The sequence below is a fragment of the Cricetulus griseus genome, chromosome 3 (genome assembly GCF_003668045.3).
Source record: "Cricetulus griseus strain 17A/GY chromosome 3, alternate assembly CriGri-PICRH-1.0, whole genome shotgun sequence".
In the NCBI taxonomy this organism is placed as follows: domain Eukaryota; kingdom Metazoa; phylum Chordata; class Mammalia; order Rodentia; family Cricetidae; genus Cricetulus; species Cricetulus griseus.
Genome location: NC_048596.1, coordinates 107002985 through 107020594, shown reverse-complemented (window position 1 = coordinate 107020594; position 17610 = coordinate 107002985). Strand labels below are relative to the sequence as shown.

Below are 17610 nucleotides of genomic sequence, written 5' to 3'. Positions count from 1 at the left end.
TTACGTCATTGTTTATCTCTCTTTTTCTGGATTTATGTATCTGCTTCATTTTTAACCCCTGAAAATGTCTCTTATTTATAAGTTAACTACACCTTTAAAAATAAGTTTAAGGTATTCTGTTCAAGGATTTTAGCTGTTCTTTAATGAGAGGGCCTGTTGAAACATTTGATCTACCATATGACTAGAAATAGGGTTTAAATGTCTCCTTTAACTTTTTAGTTTTCTTTGTGTTATTTTTCTTTGTGTTTTTGGCTCACTATCTTACCTGAATTTTGTGGCTTCCTTATAAGCTACATGTTATTCCCAGCATTACTCAAGCACAGAGCCTGAGCTGTAGGGAGCAGTACCCCACTTTTCACTGGTCTCCACTTGTGGAACCACAGATATGCATCATTTCTCTCCAACACTGCCTTGGAGTTTCTTTCTGTATGAAACATATCTATTGTGTGACTCTTACGTGTTTTGTGTGTGGTACCTTCCAGAACTACAAACAAAAACATAACAAGAAAAAAACCTGAAGGCGTTTATACTTCTGGGTCACACAGATTCACCCTGTAGATGGGTAGATAAAGTCAGGTCCAAATAATAAGGGAAGCTAGAGTGGTGTCAATAAAATGACAGTGTGCTTTCTTTTTTGTTTTTTTGTTTTAAGATTATTTTATGTATGTTGATGTTTTCCTGGCATGTACATCTGCAGACCAGAGAGGGCACTGGATTCCCTAGAAGGTAGTGAGCTGCCATGTGGGTGCTGACAATTGAACTCAGAACTTCTGGAAGAGCAGCCAGTGCTCTTAATCACTGAGCAATATCTTCAGCCCCAACAATGTGCTCTTTTTTTCATGTATTTTATTTTATTTTATTTTATTTTATTAGTTCAAATTAGAAACAAGCTTGCTTCAGATGTCAATCCCTTCTCCCTCTCCCTACCTTCCCCCCCAACATCCCACCTGCCCCTAGCCATCCCCCCTCCACTCCCCAGGCAGGCTCTCTTAAGGGAAGAAATTAATCTGGGCAGAGCCACACATACTCACAATACCACCAGTCTCATGTCTTGGGTGGAGGATCACTTGAACCCAAGAGTTCAAATCTGACCTGGATATCACAGTGAGATTCATCCATTTCAAAAAAAACAAAAAAAAAAAGTGCCAGGGAGTTTGAGGGGGAATTGCCATTTCATTTGGAGGTAAGGGTGAGGAAGCAGAAAAGAGAGAGCACCAGATCTTTGGAGTTGAATGTCAAGCAGAAGCTTGTTAGAAAGATAAGAAGAGCAAGAAAAAGGATCATCCCAGACAAAGAAGACCTGCATGCAAGAGTTCCATGTGAGGGGCTGTGGTCCCCAGCTCTGTTTATTAAGATAAGAGTACATAAGGAAATGCTGAGGTGGCCAGAGGTCATGTGATGAGGAATTCTGAATGTTATTCTTAGAAGTGTAGAAGTGTAGGGGGCACACTGAAGGCTTCTGGGTAGAGAATATCATGGATAGGCAGATGTTCTTAAAAGATGATGGCTAACATTGCTTTTCTCCCTCAACATGAATCCTTCAGGTTTAAGTGGTCATTTTCCCCTTAAATCCTGAACCCACTTGAGTAATCAGAATTAAAAAAAAAAAATCCCATGGCACTCCTCTCCCCAAAACTCCCCAACTGCCTTAGAGCCTCCTCTAGGACTTCACCTAAATCAGTGTGTGCTGAAGCTGACCTGACAGATCTTGGAGCAAAACAAACTCACTTTCTCCAGTTGCCCAACATGCAGGGGTTTTATAATATAAAAGAAGGGCTTTTTGCATCATGTTAAGAGAAAAATAAAACTGTATAAGCGAGTGTAGCATGTATCCAGGATAATACAAGGATAAACTCTTTTTAGATTAGTCACTCTTCACTCTTATCTATATTAGCTTATTGTTCCTGAGTCATTGCAGTATTCTTATTGGTTGTTTGTTTCCAATTAGCTCGTCCAACCCTAGGCTCTTTAATATTTGTATTCACAATGTCCAATGCAGAGTAGGCATTCTAGAGGTGTCTGTTTACTAACAGACTATCTAGATGAATCAGACATGTATTTTAATGAGTATGTGTGCTTTCAAAACATGCTGATATTATCGGTAGTTGGTTGCAGCTTCTGTAGAGTCCATATTTAAGGTATAATATGAAAACTGCAATTAACAAATAGAAAGCAATTATATGCTAAATATTGAAGACAAATAAACAAATGGCATGGATACTGTTCTGAAGCTAACTACTAGATGTGTAAACCAAGCCAGGATTATAAGCATTGTGATAGTTACATGGATGTAATGTTAGAGGAAGCTTCCAGTTCAGTTGAGAATTGGGCATCTGAGAATCATGACAGCGACAGCTCCCAGATGATCAGTCAAGTGACCTGCACTATGTCATGAATAAAGAATGGAGGCTGAAGGGCTGGAGAGAGGGCTCAGCCATTAAAGGCTAGGCTCACAACCAAAAACATAAGAATGGGGATTAGAAATTTGTTCTACTGCCAGTGTATAATGATCTGTGATAATGGCTGGTAGTGGTCTTGAGACTATAAGAATTCTGAGAGAAGAATAATACAGCAAATTAAAGACAGTGTTTCCACATAAAAAAGTATTTGTGTTCTTTGTAAATTTGTGTGTTGGTTTGTTTATTTATTTAATTATCAGGTATTGTTGAGTATTCTTCTAGGTGAAGATACCACTAAACACCAGGAGATTATGGCCTGTCTGGAGGCCACAGTGCCTCACACAAAATACACTTCATAGAAATTCAAGATATCACATTGATCAGGTCCAGAATCATTCCTTGACGGCAAACATGCAGACAAGCGAACCATGGCTTCAAATGCTTGAGAATGGGTTATAATTATAAAGACAACGGGTCTTGGGGGCTGGAGAGATGCCTCAGAGGTCAAGAACACTAGCTGTTCTTCCAGAGGCCCTGAGTTCAATTACCAACAACCACATGGTAGCTCACAACCATCTACAATGAAATCTGGTGCCCTCTTCTGGCAGAATACTGTATACATACTAAATAAATCTTAAAAGGAAAAAAATGGACTTTAACCAATTGCAGTACAAAAAAGGCAAAAATGAGACCAAGGAAAAATATAATAAAAGGGGAGATTATTCTAGAATGAGCAAACTTGAAAAGGGATGGATAGAAATGGCACTGAATACAGACTCTTAAAAGTACAGAAAATTACCAGTTGTTAAATCCCATGTATGCCAAGCAGGACTAAAGAGAAAGCCACAAAACAGGTATCAGCTGTGACCCGAAACTTCACTTAAGGCCATCTCACACTGGCAGCCCCTAGCTGGGTCCATAACAGAGAATGCTGCAGTTGGAACGACATAGTGCTTTTTTTTTTTTAATCATTGATGATTGAAAATGCTAGAAACTTTACATAAAATCTAGGTCCTTGGCTTATCTTTAGAAAAAGACTGGGCAATGAGGCAGTGTTCAAATTATACAATTCCTTCTTGAAGTCGTTGTCTAGAGCTAGCTAGTTGCAGCCCTCTTCAGATGAAATATGCCACAATTGCTCTTTGGCCTACTTCACTCACTCAAGCTTGTCTTTATAATTCTTGTTGTGCATGCATTTTTTAATCCCTGATTAAAAGAAGTGAATACATTTGCATAAATAATTATAATCTGAAGTGAAGGCCTAAATCACTGTTGGAGTTTGTCCATTCTCTCAATAGCCATTTCCTGTATTTCTTCTGATTGTCAAGTCTCTTGCTGTGTTGGGGGAGTGCTGATGCCTGGGCTTCAGCACACATACTGGTAAAAGACCTGTGAGCCAGAAAACACCCTGCAATGCTCCACACCTGTTACATACACAAAGCACAGTGTGTCCAAGGAATAGATGACATGTGTGCCTGTGCATTTCTCTCTAATATTCCTACTTATTTAATAGACAAGCATTTAAAAAATACTTTGAACATAATAAAACCAACAAACTGGAAACCTTTTAAAACCTGGAAAGGAATCTGAAGAAGAAGAAAACTGCCTTAGAGAAGGCATGAAATGGCAATAATGAGTTCCTCAGACTTTCATTTTTACTTGCATCTTATATACACTGGATAAGATACTAGAGAATCCAGCTGGAGAGATGGCTCAGTGGTTAGGAGCACTGACTGCTCTTCCAGAGGACCCAGGTTCGATTCTGGCACCCACACGGCAGTTCACAACTGTCTGTGATTCCAGTTCCAGGGGACCTGGTACCCATGGCAAAACACCAATGAATATTTTTTTTAAAAAATGATATGGATAATCTTGCATTCTGCAATTACCAATAGGCACAAACAAGCCAAAACATTAAATTCAACCCTTTCTCTCCATTACTAAGGTCTTGGAAAAGGATGAGTTAGCAAGGAAGTGGAAGAGAAGTTTATATTTTTTTAACTTTTCATACAATATATTTCTATCATAGCCTTTACCCTCCCCCAGTTCTGCCAAATCCTCCCCATCTCCCTACTTACCTATTGTATGCCAAGACTTTTCCTGGGAACACACATCATACCTATCTACTATCCTCAGATAGGAAACCCACAAGAGACAAGTACAGATACCACTAAAGTCCAACTTGATGTACCAATGAGTTTTATTTGGATTATTTACATGAGTGTGGGTGAGGAACAGAAATAATTCAGACACTTGTATCACCAAAGCCCACAGCAGCATGGGTAACAGCTCACAAGAGCTGGGAACCTGGAGCATACTACACAGCCTTCAGGCCTCTTAACAGGCTGCAGAGTGTCCTTTCCAGGTGCCTCAGTTGATATAAGCTTCCTCCAGGCAGCTGAGCTGGTTTCTGCTGCTTCCAGCAGCTGGCCTGGTCTCAGTCTTCCTTGTAGCAGTGCAACTTTCCTGAGAGTCACTCTCAGAAGTTTTTATTATTTATTCTTGGCAGTGATAGGCCTAGTGAATCTGGTCATCATGGACTCTATTCCTCTGGAACTATGAACTAAAATAAACCCTCCCTTCCCTAAGTGTGTTTTGGTCATGGTATTTTATCACAGAAATAGGAAAAATAACTAATATGTTTTGAAACCTCCGCCTGCCTGGTAAAGCCAGCAGCACCCATATGGGAGCTGAGCTCCTACCCCAGCCATTGGCAGTGAGGTAGAATAGGTGAAATTCTCTTCTCCCCTGCCCTGTAGGGAGCTGAACTCTCAGACTTTCACAATTGCTGTGAGTGAAGATGCTCTGCTGAGGATACATCACTGAGTACCCACTCAACGTGAGTGTACATATGTGCTTAAACAGATCAGCTGCCTACAGAAAACATGATTCAATATCTAGCACCTTACCACCTAATACCCAAACTGTCTTGTCCCACCAAACACCAGGAGCCCCAAATGAGAACAGTCAACATTTGCTAAAACTGACTGACACTGGAATTGTTTGACAAGGATTTTGGAGTGCTATCATAGTTCACCACTGTTACAATAAATCTTTCTGCCAAAAGCCACCTGAGCCCTACTGCCACGTGTGAGCTTTACGCCAGCTGCCCGCCTGAGTTAAGACCCAAATGAATACACAGAAACTTGTGTTAGGTACAATGCTGCTTGGCCAATGAGTAGGAGTCTAACCTGTTAGCTCAGTCTTAACTATCATAATAAACCTATATATTTTATAAGACTTTTATCGGACGCCTTATTGGTGTCCCTCCTTGCCAGTGGATCACATTGTGCCGTTGGAGCAGGAGCGAAGGGGAAAAGAGGGACACTTCCTGTTTCTCCTTCTTTAAATATGAGTCTCCTTGCTGTCACTTCCTGCCTGGATCACCACTTCTCTACTACATTTCCCAGAATCCTCTTTGACTCCTAGTCCCATCTAACTTGCTGTCTCATTGGCCAAACAGTATTTTATTTAACAATCAATAAGATAGATGACAGAAAGCCTCCTTGGTTAAATTTAAGGCTGACAGAGCACATTTTTTAATTGCTGTTAAGGAAAATTGAATGAAGTGTTGATGAGATAGCTCAGCTCATAAAAGTAACTAACTGCACTAGCCTGATGATGTGAGGTTGACCCTTAGAACACATCATAAAATTAAAGAACTGACTCCCAAAAGCTGGGCTCTGACCTACACACACACACACACACACACACACACACACACACACACACACACACACAAATAATTTTAAAAAGAAAATTTAATTAGGTGCAGGAGAAATATCTTGGTTTTTCTAGGAACCTCAATTCACATTTGTCCTCATCTTCTTCAGAATATCTCCACAGGAAATGCCTAACCATCCTCATCTTCTCAAGCCTGCATCCCATGCCTTCTCTTTTTGCTAGTTACTTAGGTCTCACCTTCTCCAGTGCCCCACCACATCTTTCTTCAAATTCTTCTTTCCTCTATCATTTGTTTTTCATCCTCACTGTTGTCAGCCCTCCTCCAGCTGTCATTTTTTCCAGACCTGGATTTCTGAAAAACGAAATCTAGCTGGTTTCCCTGCCTCCCATCACATTGGCAGCTCAACAGTATGTATGAACACTTCTTACTTTTCTTCATTTAAATAGTCTTGGTGCCTCAGAGATTTCAGGGCATTCCACCGCCAGCAAGGTTCAATCCCATTCCTCTCCCTTGATCATCTCTCCTCTGTTTCTTAGCCTTTCCATTCTGTTGAGTCCTTTATGCTCAATACAATTACATATATTTTTTAAGAGAAAAGGTGGAAGAAATGCTGATTGGAGGTGTTTCAGGAATGGTGTTGCATGGGATGTTGATAGTTGTGATGAGAATTCAGATATCTACCCTCAGAGGACCTTTCATAATCTAAAAATGTTTTTTACCATGGGAAGCCACCATCACAGTAGTAGGTGGTGATCAGCTACTCCAACATATTCCCAAAAAAGTAAAAGAAAGCAGAATCTGAGCGGGATCACCCTGTGATTTGTGTTGTCCATTTGTTTCTACAGGGAGCCACGCAAGGTAGTCCTTCACAAAGGCTCCACTGGCCTGGGATTCAACATTGTGGGCGGGGAAGATGGAGAAGGTATTTTTGTATCCTTCATTCTGGCCGGTGGACCAGCAGACCTGAGTGGGGAGCTCCAGAGAGGAGACCAGATCTTATCGGTGAGTATATCTCTTTAATGTGCTTTCCATCTACGTCTAGCATCAGCTTGGGGAGCATTGCAGTTTAGGTGGTCCAGAGGTACTTGGTTAAAATGAAATACAATAAATGTGGATAACTAAGGAGTCAGAGCAAGTTTGATGAACAGATGTTTAATAGAAAAGTACTCATGCGATGGAGTCAATCTGGTACAACCAAACAGACCATGGAACAGAGAGAGCAGCATTCGTGCAATCCTCATATTTAAAATCTTGCTATGTCACTCTGACCACGCCCAAATGTGCATGGTCTGTGTCACCTGTGCCAGCCCCCAAGAGGGTGTGGCTAGCATTTCCCCTACACTTGGTGATTGTTACTTTACTTCTCTTGGATAAATCTGGAGGTTCTGGTGTCTTCTTTTAGATGGTGATGCATTAGAATATTGCAATAGAATATTGAGAAGCAGGCCTTATTAAAAATGGTATATTGTTTATTAAAATACAATCTCTGCAGAATTTGTGACCACACTCCTAAAACTTCAGTTTTATAATATAGTTTGGTACATATAAGTATGTGAGAAAATATGGAAGAGAATGCCACAGAGTCTGGTGATAATGATAAGTGGCAGTGGGCAGCATTCACCTAAGTTCAAGAATTACCAGCAACAATAATAAAATTTTAAAAAGAATTACCAGTAAAAACTTTCTAAGCATAAATTATTTACTAGTAGTTTTATTAAAGTGAAGTTTAAGGTCACTTTACTAAGGTGTCTGATAAACAAAAACCTGTGCCTATTTAGTATACAGAACTGAATGTGTTTAGAAGAATATGCATTTCTATGAATCTCTTACCATAGGTACCATCATAAACATATCCATCATTTCTAATAATTTATCCTAGTATTTTGTCTGTGGTGTTATCACTTACAACACACTTCCATCACATCTAACCCATTAGCAGAAAATGTTAAGTGAGCTAGATAAATGGCTCAGTCTGTAAGATGCTTGCTGTGCAAGCATCAGGACCTGAGTTCATATCCCCAGCACATATAATAAGCTGGTCACAGTGGTACTCACCTATAACCCCAGTGCTTCTAAGGTGGAGGAAGGAAGAACCTCTGGGCTACACACACACACATACAATGAAAAGAATTAAATATATAGCATACACAGTATTACTAACTGTAGGTACAATGCTATAACATGGATTTAGAGAACTTATTCATCTTTCATAACTATAAAATTTATTTTCAAGTCTCACAAAGATATCTCTGCATGTTTATATGAGAAAATCAGGCTTACTAATATTGAGTAATGCCAAAATTTATCAAGTTACACAATTAATTTCCTGTCTATCAAAAATATGAGTAAGGTTTCAAATTTAATGTCCATTTATGCTTGCCCTGTCCTTTGTTGCTTCCTCCCCTCTGTTTTTCCTTTTCTCTTGCTTTCTTTTACTCTTTTGTGTGTGTTCGTGTACTTATTGACTATTTCCACTACATAAAGCTCCCATCCTGGTGCAGTGGATGGTTAAATCCATTGCAAATGTTCATACTCATATTAGAGCTTTGGTAATAATGTAAATAATAGAGAATTACATAAGGATTCTAGTTCTTATAGAAGATTATAGTTTATAATTCAATAAAACACATAGCTTTTTGTTCTCATTGTGTACTCAGAAAAAAAATTGTCTTCATTTTATCGCTATGACTTATAGATAGAATTTTCCAAGACACATTTGTTAGCCTTTATTCCAATCCCTTAAACAAATGAACAACTCTCTCTCCTCTCTCTCTCCATTCTATTGCTGCCTCTTTCTCTACCCCTACTTTATACTCCTCTCTCGCACTGTCTCCCCCCCCCTCTCTCTCTCTCTCTCACACACACACACACACACACACACACACACACACACACACACACACACACACACACACACACACACGTGCTCACAATTTCCCTAAATAGTACACAGCAGTTGACCTGAATATAGACAGTTCCCAGAAGTCCACATGGATGACCTTACCTTGTATGTACGTCACTATGGTTCTCCCACATATGCACACTTCTACCATCCAAGAGCTTGCGGCTGGATGCTGTGTTTGAGAGATGTGATCTAAGGTTTCATGCCAGAGCCTTTTTCTGTCATCCAAAAACTGAGCTATGTCTTGGATACTTAAATGACATACAATATATACCAGGCAGCCATTCAGCCTTATTGACTGTGCTGTTAACATGTCCCTTTCTTTACTACCTGGTACAATCTCTGAAAGAAAACTCCCTGTCTTAAAGGAGTTTGTATTCCCAATATTTAGTACATTGACTGTCTCATAGAATTTGCTCAAAAGAAGTCACTATAGCCTGAGAGTCTGATTCTGAAATTCTCCATACATAGACAATAACCTTAAGTAGCTGTACAAGGAAATTTGAACTCTGAGTAGCCATCCTGTCATCTCCTCACAATCAGCACTCACATGGTCACACACATTCTCAGACAGAAGCACTTTTTTTCCCCAACTTTTTTTATTTGAATTAGGAACAGAATTGTTTTACATGACAATCCCATTTCCCTTCTCCCACCCATCCTCCTCTACCCGCCCCCCCTCCACTAAAACCTTATCTGTCACATATCTTCTCTGCTCCCCCTGGCCTTCCATAGGGTGTCATCAGAGTCTTACATTTCCTTTGGGGTAGGACCTAGGCCCACCCCCGTGTGTCTTGGCTCAGAGAGTATTCCTCTATATGGACTAGGCTCCCAAAGTTCACACATATGCTAGGGATAAATACTGGGCTTCTACAGGAGGTCCTATAGATTTCCGAGGTTTCCTCGCAGAAACCCATGTTCCTTGAGTCTGGATCAGTCCCATGCTGGTATTCCAGCTATCTGTATCTGGGTTCCAGTTCAGATCGGTGATTAATTATGGGTGTCTGCTTCTACTTCCACCAGCTGCTGGATGAGGGCATATAAGTCTGTCATCAATCTCATAACCGGGGGAGAGCATTTGAGGTAGCCTCTCCTCCGTTGCTGACAGTCAGCTGGTGTCATCTTTGTAGATCTCCAGACATTTCCCTAGTGCCTGATTTCTCAGACAGAAGCACTTTTACATGAATCAATCCATGTCCATCCTTAAGAAGATGCAAACTGTCATGGTAAGTTCTCCAACTTTCCACACTGCAACGGGGATTCCAGAAGGACAAATGATTTCCTCTCAGCTTCATCACTACTGACTGTGTAGTTGGACTCAGACTAACTTTTCTTGACCCAAAGTTCAAGTTCTCTCTGCACAGCAGTCTTAAAAATTCTGCCAACAGAATGTGGTTGTTACCTTAGTACTCATTACTCTGATCTCATGCTGTGGTTAGAAGTCTAAAGCACTAATACACATAGTATTTTTTACTCAGGCAGTATTTATAGCTGATTTAATCTTATAACCACACTAAACATTGTTACATTCAGTTTAAGATGATGAAACTGATGCAAGAAGGTGACATCAGATTCTCTACTTCTGCCAAAGTAGGAAACCTAAAAAGCCATGAGTTTTATTCTGATTTCTATGCATTGTGACAAAATACAGAGGCTAAGGATTGTGTATGACTCAAAAAAAAAAGAAATCTCAAAAGTATTTCTGCCTTTAATAGTAGATGCATCAAATTAAATATTCATATTAGTACTACAAATCAAGCAAGGCAATGAACCAGATAACAGTCTTGAAAATTACAGCTCATGGGACATGACAGTCTCTGGATTTCTGGTCGCTTAGCATTTATTATGCACATTTGCAAAAACATTAGATGGCAAAAATCTTATCTGGAAATTATTCCCCATTGGAAGGCAAGGGGGAACATTTTTTTCTCTTTAGTTTGCTTGAGTTTGTTTAACTTTAAGCAGAAAGTATCTTCTAGTTAAGTACTGTAGTTTCATTGGGCAACTATCAGAGAAAACAGAAACCTTGAGAAGCTCTAATGATATAAAGGTTGGGAAGGAAATGACAAATTTAGAATTGTGGACGTGCAATGTGAAAGATACACAATTTCACATCCACAGCTTAAACTAGACATTAAGAGCAAAGAGGGCATTCCCAGAAAACACAAAGCAAAAAAACTCTAACAATCAAAGCTAAATATAAACTCTATACATGGCACTGAATCATGTAAGATTAATTTTCAAATTATTCATGTTAACAATACCCTAGGAAGTTCAGACAGAGGGAAGAGTGGAGTTAGTTTCGCTCTCATGCAATGTTCACAGATAAGCGAGCTGTGTAGTAGATGGTAACCTTAAGATCGAGGGCAGAATAATTCTTTTCTTTTTTTTTTTTTTTTTTTTTTTGGTTTTTCTAGACAGGGTTTCTCTGTGTAGCTTTGGAGACTATCCTGACACTTACTCTGGAGACCAGGCTGGCCTTGAACTCACAGAGATCTGCCTGCCTCTGCCTCCCAAGTTCTAGGATTAAAGGCGTGTTCCACCAACACCTGGCAAGGGCAGAATACTTCTATCATGTAGACTATAGACTTTTCATAATAATTTTTTTCATAATGGCTTATAGTGTGCCAGCTCTAGTGTGCTCGCTTTTGTGTTCTCTCTCTCTCTCTTTGAAACTAACACTTAATATGTTGCATGTCCCATAGTAAGTCTTCATTCAGTGTTGCTATTAATGCTAACAAGTCTAAGTTAAGAACGATTTTAATATAATTCTTTTTACTTTTTTGAGAATTGCCTACACTCAGTTTAAGAATATATACGATATAGTCTCATCAAACCCATCCACTCTTCTCCTCCTACTTCTCCTGGACAAGCTCCAGTCATTTCTAACTTCTTGTCCTCCTTTTTTCTTTATTTTTTTAAATAACCCAGTTATGTACACAGTGTGGTGGGAGCCCACCCACAGAAGCACTGGCATCCTACCAGAAACCCACCCATACAGAAAGTGACCCTCCCCCAGCAGCAATGACTTGCTCTTGGGCAGGTTTTATGGGCAACCACAGCTACTGTGAATTCCTGAGTGTGGCAGATAGGTCACTCTCAGAGAGCACTGTTTCCCAGAAGTCCTCCCCACTTCCGGCCCTTTCAATCTTTCTACCCTCTGTAACATTCCCTGAGCTTCCAGATAAGCATGTGTGATACAGATATTTCTGACGTTTTTTTAAAGTATTAGGTAACCATGACTAAGGTAGAATTGGTATGGCTTAGATTTTTTTTCTTTTAGACAGGGTTTAGAATGGGTCTGTAACCCATCTGCCCAAAGAATGGTTCACAGAATAGTTGTAGTGGATTGCTGCCATAGTTACTTAGTACCAAGTGTCTTCACTGAAGAACTTGTAAAAATCATCTGTGGACCAGTGTGCCCTGAGAATGTCCTGAAGGCAGAAAAAACAGTAGATGGTTTCTCCAAACTTCTTTAGCCACAAAACCATTATATAATAAATAAACACCTTGGAGAATAGTAAGGTGAGAAGTGTATGGGTAGATATTTTTATGCTTTCCATATTATATCCATTTTTTTTTTATTTGGAATACATTGTAATGGGTTTCATCCTGACATTTTCATCCATCTATCCGATGTACATTGTTCTTTGCCCCCTCCTCCACTTCCCGTCCCTATCCCACTCACCTCATTCTTTAAAGCCCCCTCCCAGCCCCTCCAATCACCCTCCCTCTGCTTTCAACTCACAGGAATTTCCATTACCTTCACCCCACTTTTATTGTGGACACAAGATAGTGGGCGCCATCTAGTGTTGAGTGTTTTGTATGGTCTGAACATATTGCCTGTCAGTTTGAAGCAGCCCCTAGCCATGTCCATTGTGGAGACTTATTCCTGGTCCCCACCAAAACTCCAGTCCTGAAGAAGTTAAGATAATGAAAAATTTTTAGAAGCACTTCGAATAAGTGGGGCTTAAGGAATGTACCTGGAAATTAGCAATGTTAACTTTGGTTCTCACTGTGCCCATTATGTTTATTGAGTTTTTCCCTATTTATTATGTGTTATACAGCTAGATGCTATGATTTTTAGGTTGCATTTAATACATGTATTGAGGGTGATCTTTTCTTTATGATTTCTCCTTTATGTATTTTCTTTCTTAAGGATTCATTGCAGAAACAAATTCCAATCATTGAACCATCTTCTTGAAGTATTCTCAGACCAGGTTTTAGGGCATTCATCAGGCAAATACGTCCACTACCGCAGTGGCCTCCTTAGGCATTGTTCCTGCAGAAGGAAACAGACATGCTTCCAATATTGTTTGTTCCTATGCTTTGTTAGGGGGGAAATGTGGAAGAAAGCATGCTCTGGAATCTGGGAAATCCAGAAGCACAACACCATCATCTCCTGGGGCCCCATTTGCTGTACTATAACAGAAAAGAGAACATCACTTAGCAACACAGAGCAAGCACACAAGATGAAGTCTCTCCCTTTCTGTAAAGCCACTAATGCTAACGTGAGTGCCCCATCCTACCCTAATTACCTTCCAAAGGCCCAGTAACTTCCAAATGATGTTAACATATTAATTTAAGGAGTTAGTTCACAACAAATGAACCTTGATTTATGCATTTAACCCCTAACAGTCTAGCTCTGCCCGACGAGTCCACTAATCTTGTTGGTTGCCAAGGGCGTACAAACACCTGGGTCATATACAGCCTTCCAGTCTTTGGAAAGAACAAGCCTTTCACGCTGTATCATATTCTTTCTTGCCGTCTCTAAAGCCTTCCAATGTCTTTTTCTTGTCCTTAAATGCTAAAATGTTAATGTGAGAAACAAAGTAGTGAGGCATCTGGCTTCTGCCCACCAGTGGAATCTCATTTACAGCACTCCTCCACACTCACTCAGAGTCCAGCCATCCTGGCTTTTCTTCGCCTCTAGTTGGGGGTACTACTAAAAACATCTAGCATTGGACTCAATCCTGCAGGCAGTCCATTCAATGGATAGTCACAATATCACGACTGAAGAGTTGTGAGGAAGTGTAGGACTCCAAGCAACCAGAATTGTGAGTCATTCGGGGAGGTTCAGGGCAGTAATTACTTAACTAGCTGTTGAGAAGCATCTAACTATTATAACAAGAGCAAAAACTGTGTTGAGAAGCAAGGTCTGAGCAATAGTCTTGTGGAGTTGGGGGGGGGGACTGCTCTCTCACTCTAGAATTCCTCTGACAAGGAGCTTTGAGTAAATAAGATAGAAGACTGCTATCTAGAAAAGACTGGAGAGATGGATTCACCATGCTCCTTTTGGGAAATGTCCCCCATTCTCTGCCATAGCATCTAGCTGCATATCACATAATAAATGGGGGAAAACTCAATAAACATAATGGGCACAGTGAGAACCAAAGTTAACATTGCTACTTTCCAGTTACATTCCTGACAATGAATCAGAGAAACCCAACAGAAATAAAGAGGCTACGAAAGTGCTTTCTACTTCTCTTGAATTTAAGGATGTCTCTCCCTGGAACACAGATTATTTTTATGCAAACTGTGTTTTGGAAATTCTGCCTTAAACCAATCTCTAGAAAACTCACACATGGGTTTTGCTTTGGGAGAAATAAGATTGAGACTGTAAAGTCCTTATAAAGCATCCACTAACTGAATTAAATGACTAAGTGCTGAGGACACACACACAAAATGTGTAGTTTATGTCCTCGATAATCGTGATGACTCGTGAAGAACAAGACACATGAACAGGTGACTTCCAATATGAGGAGCTAATATAAAATGTCCAGACCCTCTGGGCCTAGCGTGGGAACATGGAAAGACTTTTTAAAATTTTTTTCCTTTTTAACATTTAAATTAGAAACAAGCTTGTTTTACATATCAATCCCAGTTCCCTCTCCCTCCCCCCCCCCACCAATCCCCTATCCCATCCCTTTTCTACTCCCCAGAGAGGGTGAGGCCTTTCATGGGGGATCTTCAAAGTTGGTCATATCATTTGGAGCAGGGCCTAGACCCATGTGTCTAGGCTGAGAGAGTATCACAGGGGAAGACTTTTCCAGGAGTCACTTTCCTACAAAGAGGACCAGAAGGCAGAAGAAAAAATAGAGAATCTGAGATAAAACACCTAACATCAGTTGGATAATCACTTCACACCAAGCACTGTGTAAAATAATGCACTGCAATCTCTTGCATTTCCCTCCATCACTTGGTTGACTTGAAGGCTCAGAGAAATTCAATAATGTGCCTGAGATCACACCGATTATCAGTACTGACAGTGGTATTTGAACTGCTACTGCTTCTGATTTCAAAGTGATTCCCTTATTGTAACTCCAAACTTTAGCAAGGAAATTGAATGTGGTACTTCGTTTATGTCTGAAATTGTCCACACTCAGTTATTGGAAAATAACACACATAATACCTATGGTGTTAGAGCACTTACAAAGAAATGTGTGACCCACCTAGGAAGCCATTGTGGATGACAAGGCACTTCCAAATATCTAGATTCCTGGATGTGTCACCAGAGATCAAGACTGCCTCTCATTTACTTCCATATTCCCTTCAATGAATTTGGACCCAGGCTATCTATGAAAGGCCCTAAGAAAACACAGGACAACTCTCAATGAAATTATCAGGACCTCTAGCCCACTATCCCTGTCTACCCTGAAGATTCAGAATATCCCAAATCTTTAAGCTTTCTAGCTGATGGAATCTCTTTACTAATTCAGGCAGATCCTGTTGACTAATAGGAAAATCCATAAATCAGAAAAATATTAAATATTATGCTACAGACTTAAACAATAAAAAATAATGTTTATTTTAAATCTGCTTATGGTTTTTTCCTTTAAAATGGTCTATTTAGGTGAGTAGGGGTTTCTATACAACTATTCTTGGTAGACATTCAGAATGTGCTGTGACAGCTGATCCCAGACAAAGGGCAAAGCTTACCAAGAGATTGCCACTTTAATAAAAGGAGTGACTGTCAGTTTGGCTTTGTCTCTGAGTAGTCTACCTTGGTAGTTAATAACCCTTATATTTGTGCCCTTGTTCTCATTTCTTACTTACTATGTGCATCATCTCACCTTGCTTGCACCCTTTCAGGATATGTCAAGAAATGATCACTTCCATTTTTTAGAAGAAGGAACTGAAGTGACTTTCTAACATGGAATCAGCCTGACCCCAGGCATGAGCTTCCTTCTGTCACCACCAGATGCTTGGTTGTGCTGTGCTCAGCTCTCCCCTGATGGGAGCCTGCATAGAGAACTTACCTGCTGGAGCTCTTGACTCCAAGCAAATGTTATCAGCTCTGGGAAATTTAAAGAACCAACACCAAAATCAAATTTTAAAAAATGAATGTGTTAGAGAAATAATTCATAGCTCATAGGATCTTCAGAAAATTGTAAGAAATACAGCAGCTGAGGAGCCAGCTAATTGAGGGTGTTCCTGGGGCATCACCATTGGCCATTTGCACCCAGGCTGCACTGCTCTGAAAAACATCTCTTCTCTTCTCTTCTCTTCTCTTCTCTTCTCTTCTCTTCTCTTCTCTTCTCTTCTCTTCTCTTCTCTTCTCTTCCTCTCCTATCCTCTCCCCTCCTCTCCTCCCCTCCCCTCCCCTCCTCTCTCCTCTCTCCTCTCTCTCTGTCTCTCTCTCTGTCTCTCTCTGTCTCTCTCTGTCTCTCTGTCTCTCTCTCTCTCTCTGTCTCTCTCTCTGTCTCTGTCTCTCTGTCTCTCTCTCTCTGTCTCTCTCTCTCTCTCTCTCTCTCTCTCTCTCTCCTATGTGTGTGGGTGTCTCTGGTATAGGATGTTAGGTCCCAGACCTGTCCATGAAAAGACTATCTGCTCCACCCAGTGTCTCTAACAAGGCAGGGCTGTTTCGGATTGTTTTAAAACAAGAAGGAGCTGAGATATTTGGGCTTGCAGGGCTCTACAAAAGGAGTCTTTAGTTTTAAGAATTGCAATTACCTCTTAAATAATAGACATTATTTCTAGAGTGTGGCTCCCACTGGCCCATGCCTGAGAGAATGAAAAGAGTGGGAAAGATCACAGAAAAAGTCCTAAATACTGGGGACAGCCCTTGGTTTGTCTATTGTTGTCTTGCAGATCAGATTCTAAAGTTCATAAAGGTTAAATGGCTTGCATAAGAGCACACAGTAAGAGTACTGGACTCTAGGTCTACCCAACTTGAAATTTGATTCTTTATTTTTAAATCTTTCACATGAATTTTGATCATATAACCCTGCAACTGACAACCTTTCCATAGGTTCTGACTGCCTTTTAATCCAGTTCCCCTCAGCTAATGACAGCCAATACAGACATCTGCTGTGTGTGTAAGGTGTGGATGTGTGTTTATGTACAGATGTGAATGTGCCCTTGCATGTGTGGAGGCCAGAGGGCAGTCTCAACTGTCATTTCTCAGGTACTCTCCACCTTGTATTTTAAGACAGTGTCTCTCACTAGCCTGAGGCTCACTTGATTATGCTAGGGTGGTGATCCAGCAAGCCCCAGGCATCTGACTGTCTACACTTCCCCAGTCCCAGCACATTGCCACTACTAGCTTCCAGATGTGATGTCACCACTCCTGGCTTCTGGATGTGAGGTCACCACTCCTGGCTTCTAGATGTAAGGTCTGGGGA

General features: G+C 40.4%; 1 protein-coding gene across 3 annotated transcripts in view; it reads left to right on the top strand.

Moving 5' to 3' along the window:
• Positions 1-17610, top strand: part of LOC107977363 (disks large homolog 2) — a 1172797-nt gene that overhangs the window by 822557 nt on the left and 332630 nt on the right. For all 3 annotated transcript variants that reach the window (XM_035442394.1, XM_035442396.1, XM_035442395.1), the window contains one exon: positions 6930-7086. In XM_035442394.1, the coding sequence (XP_035298285.1) occupies positions 6930-7086 (157 nt within the window). The remainder of the gene's footprint in view (positions 1-6929; positions 7087-17610) is intronic.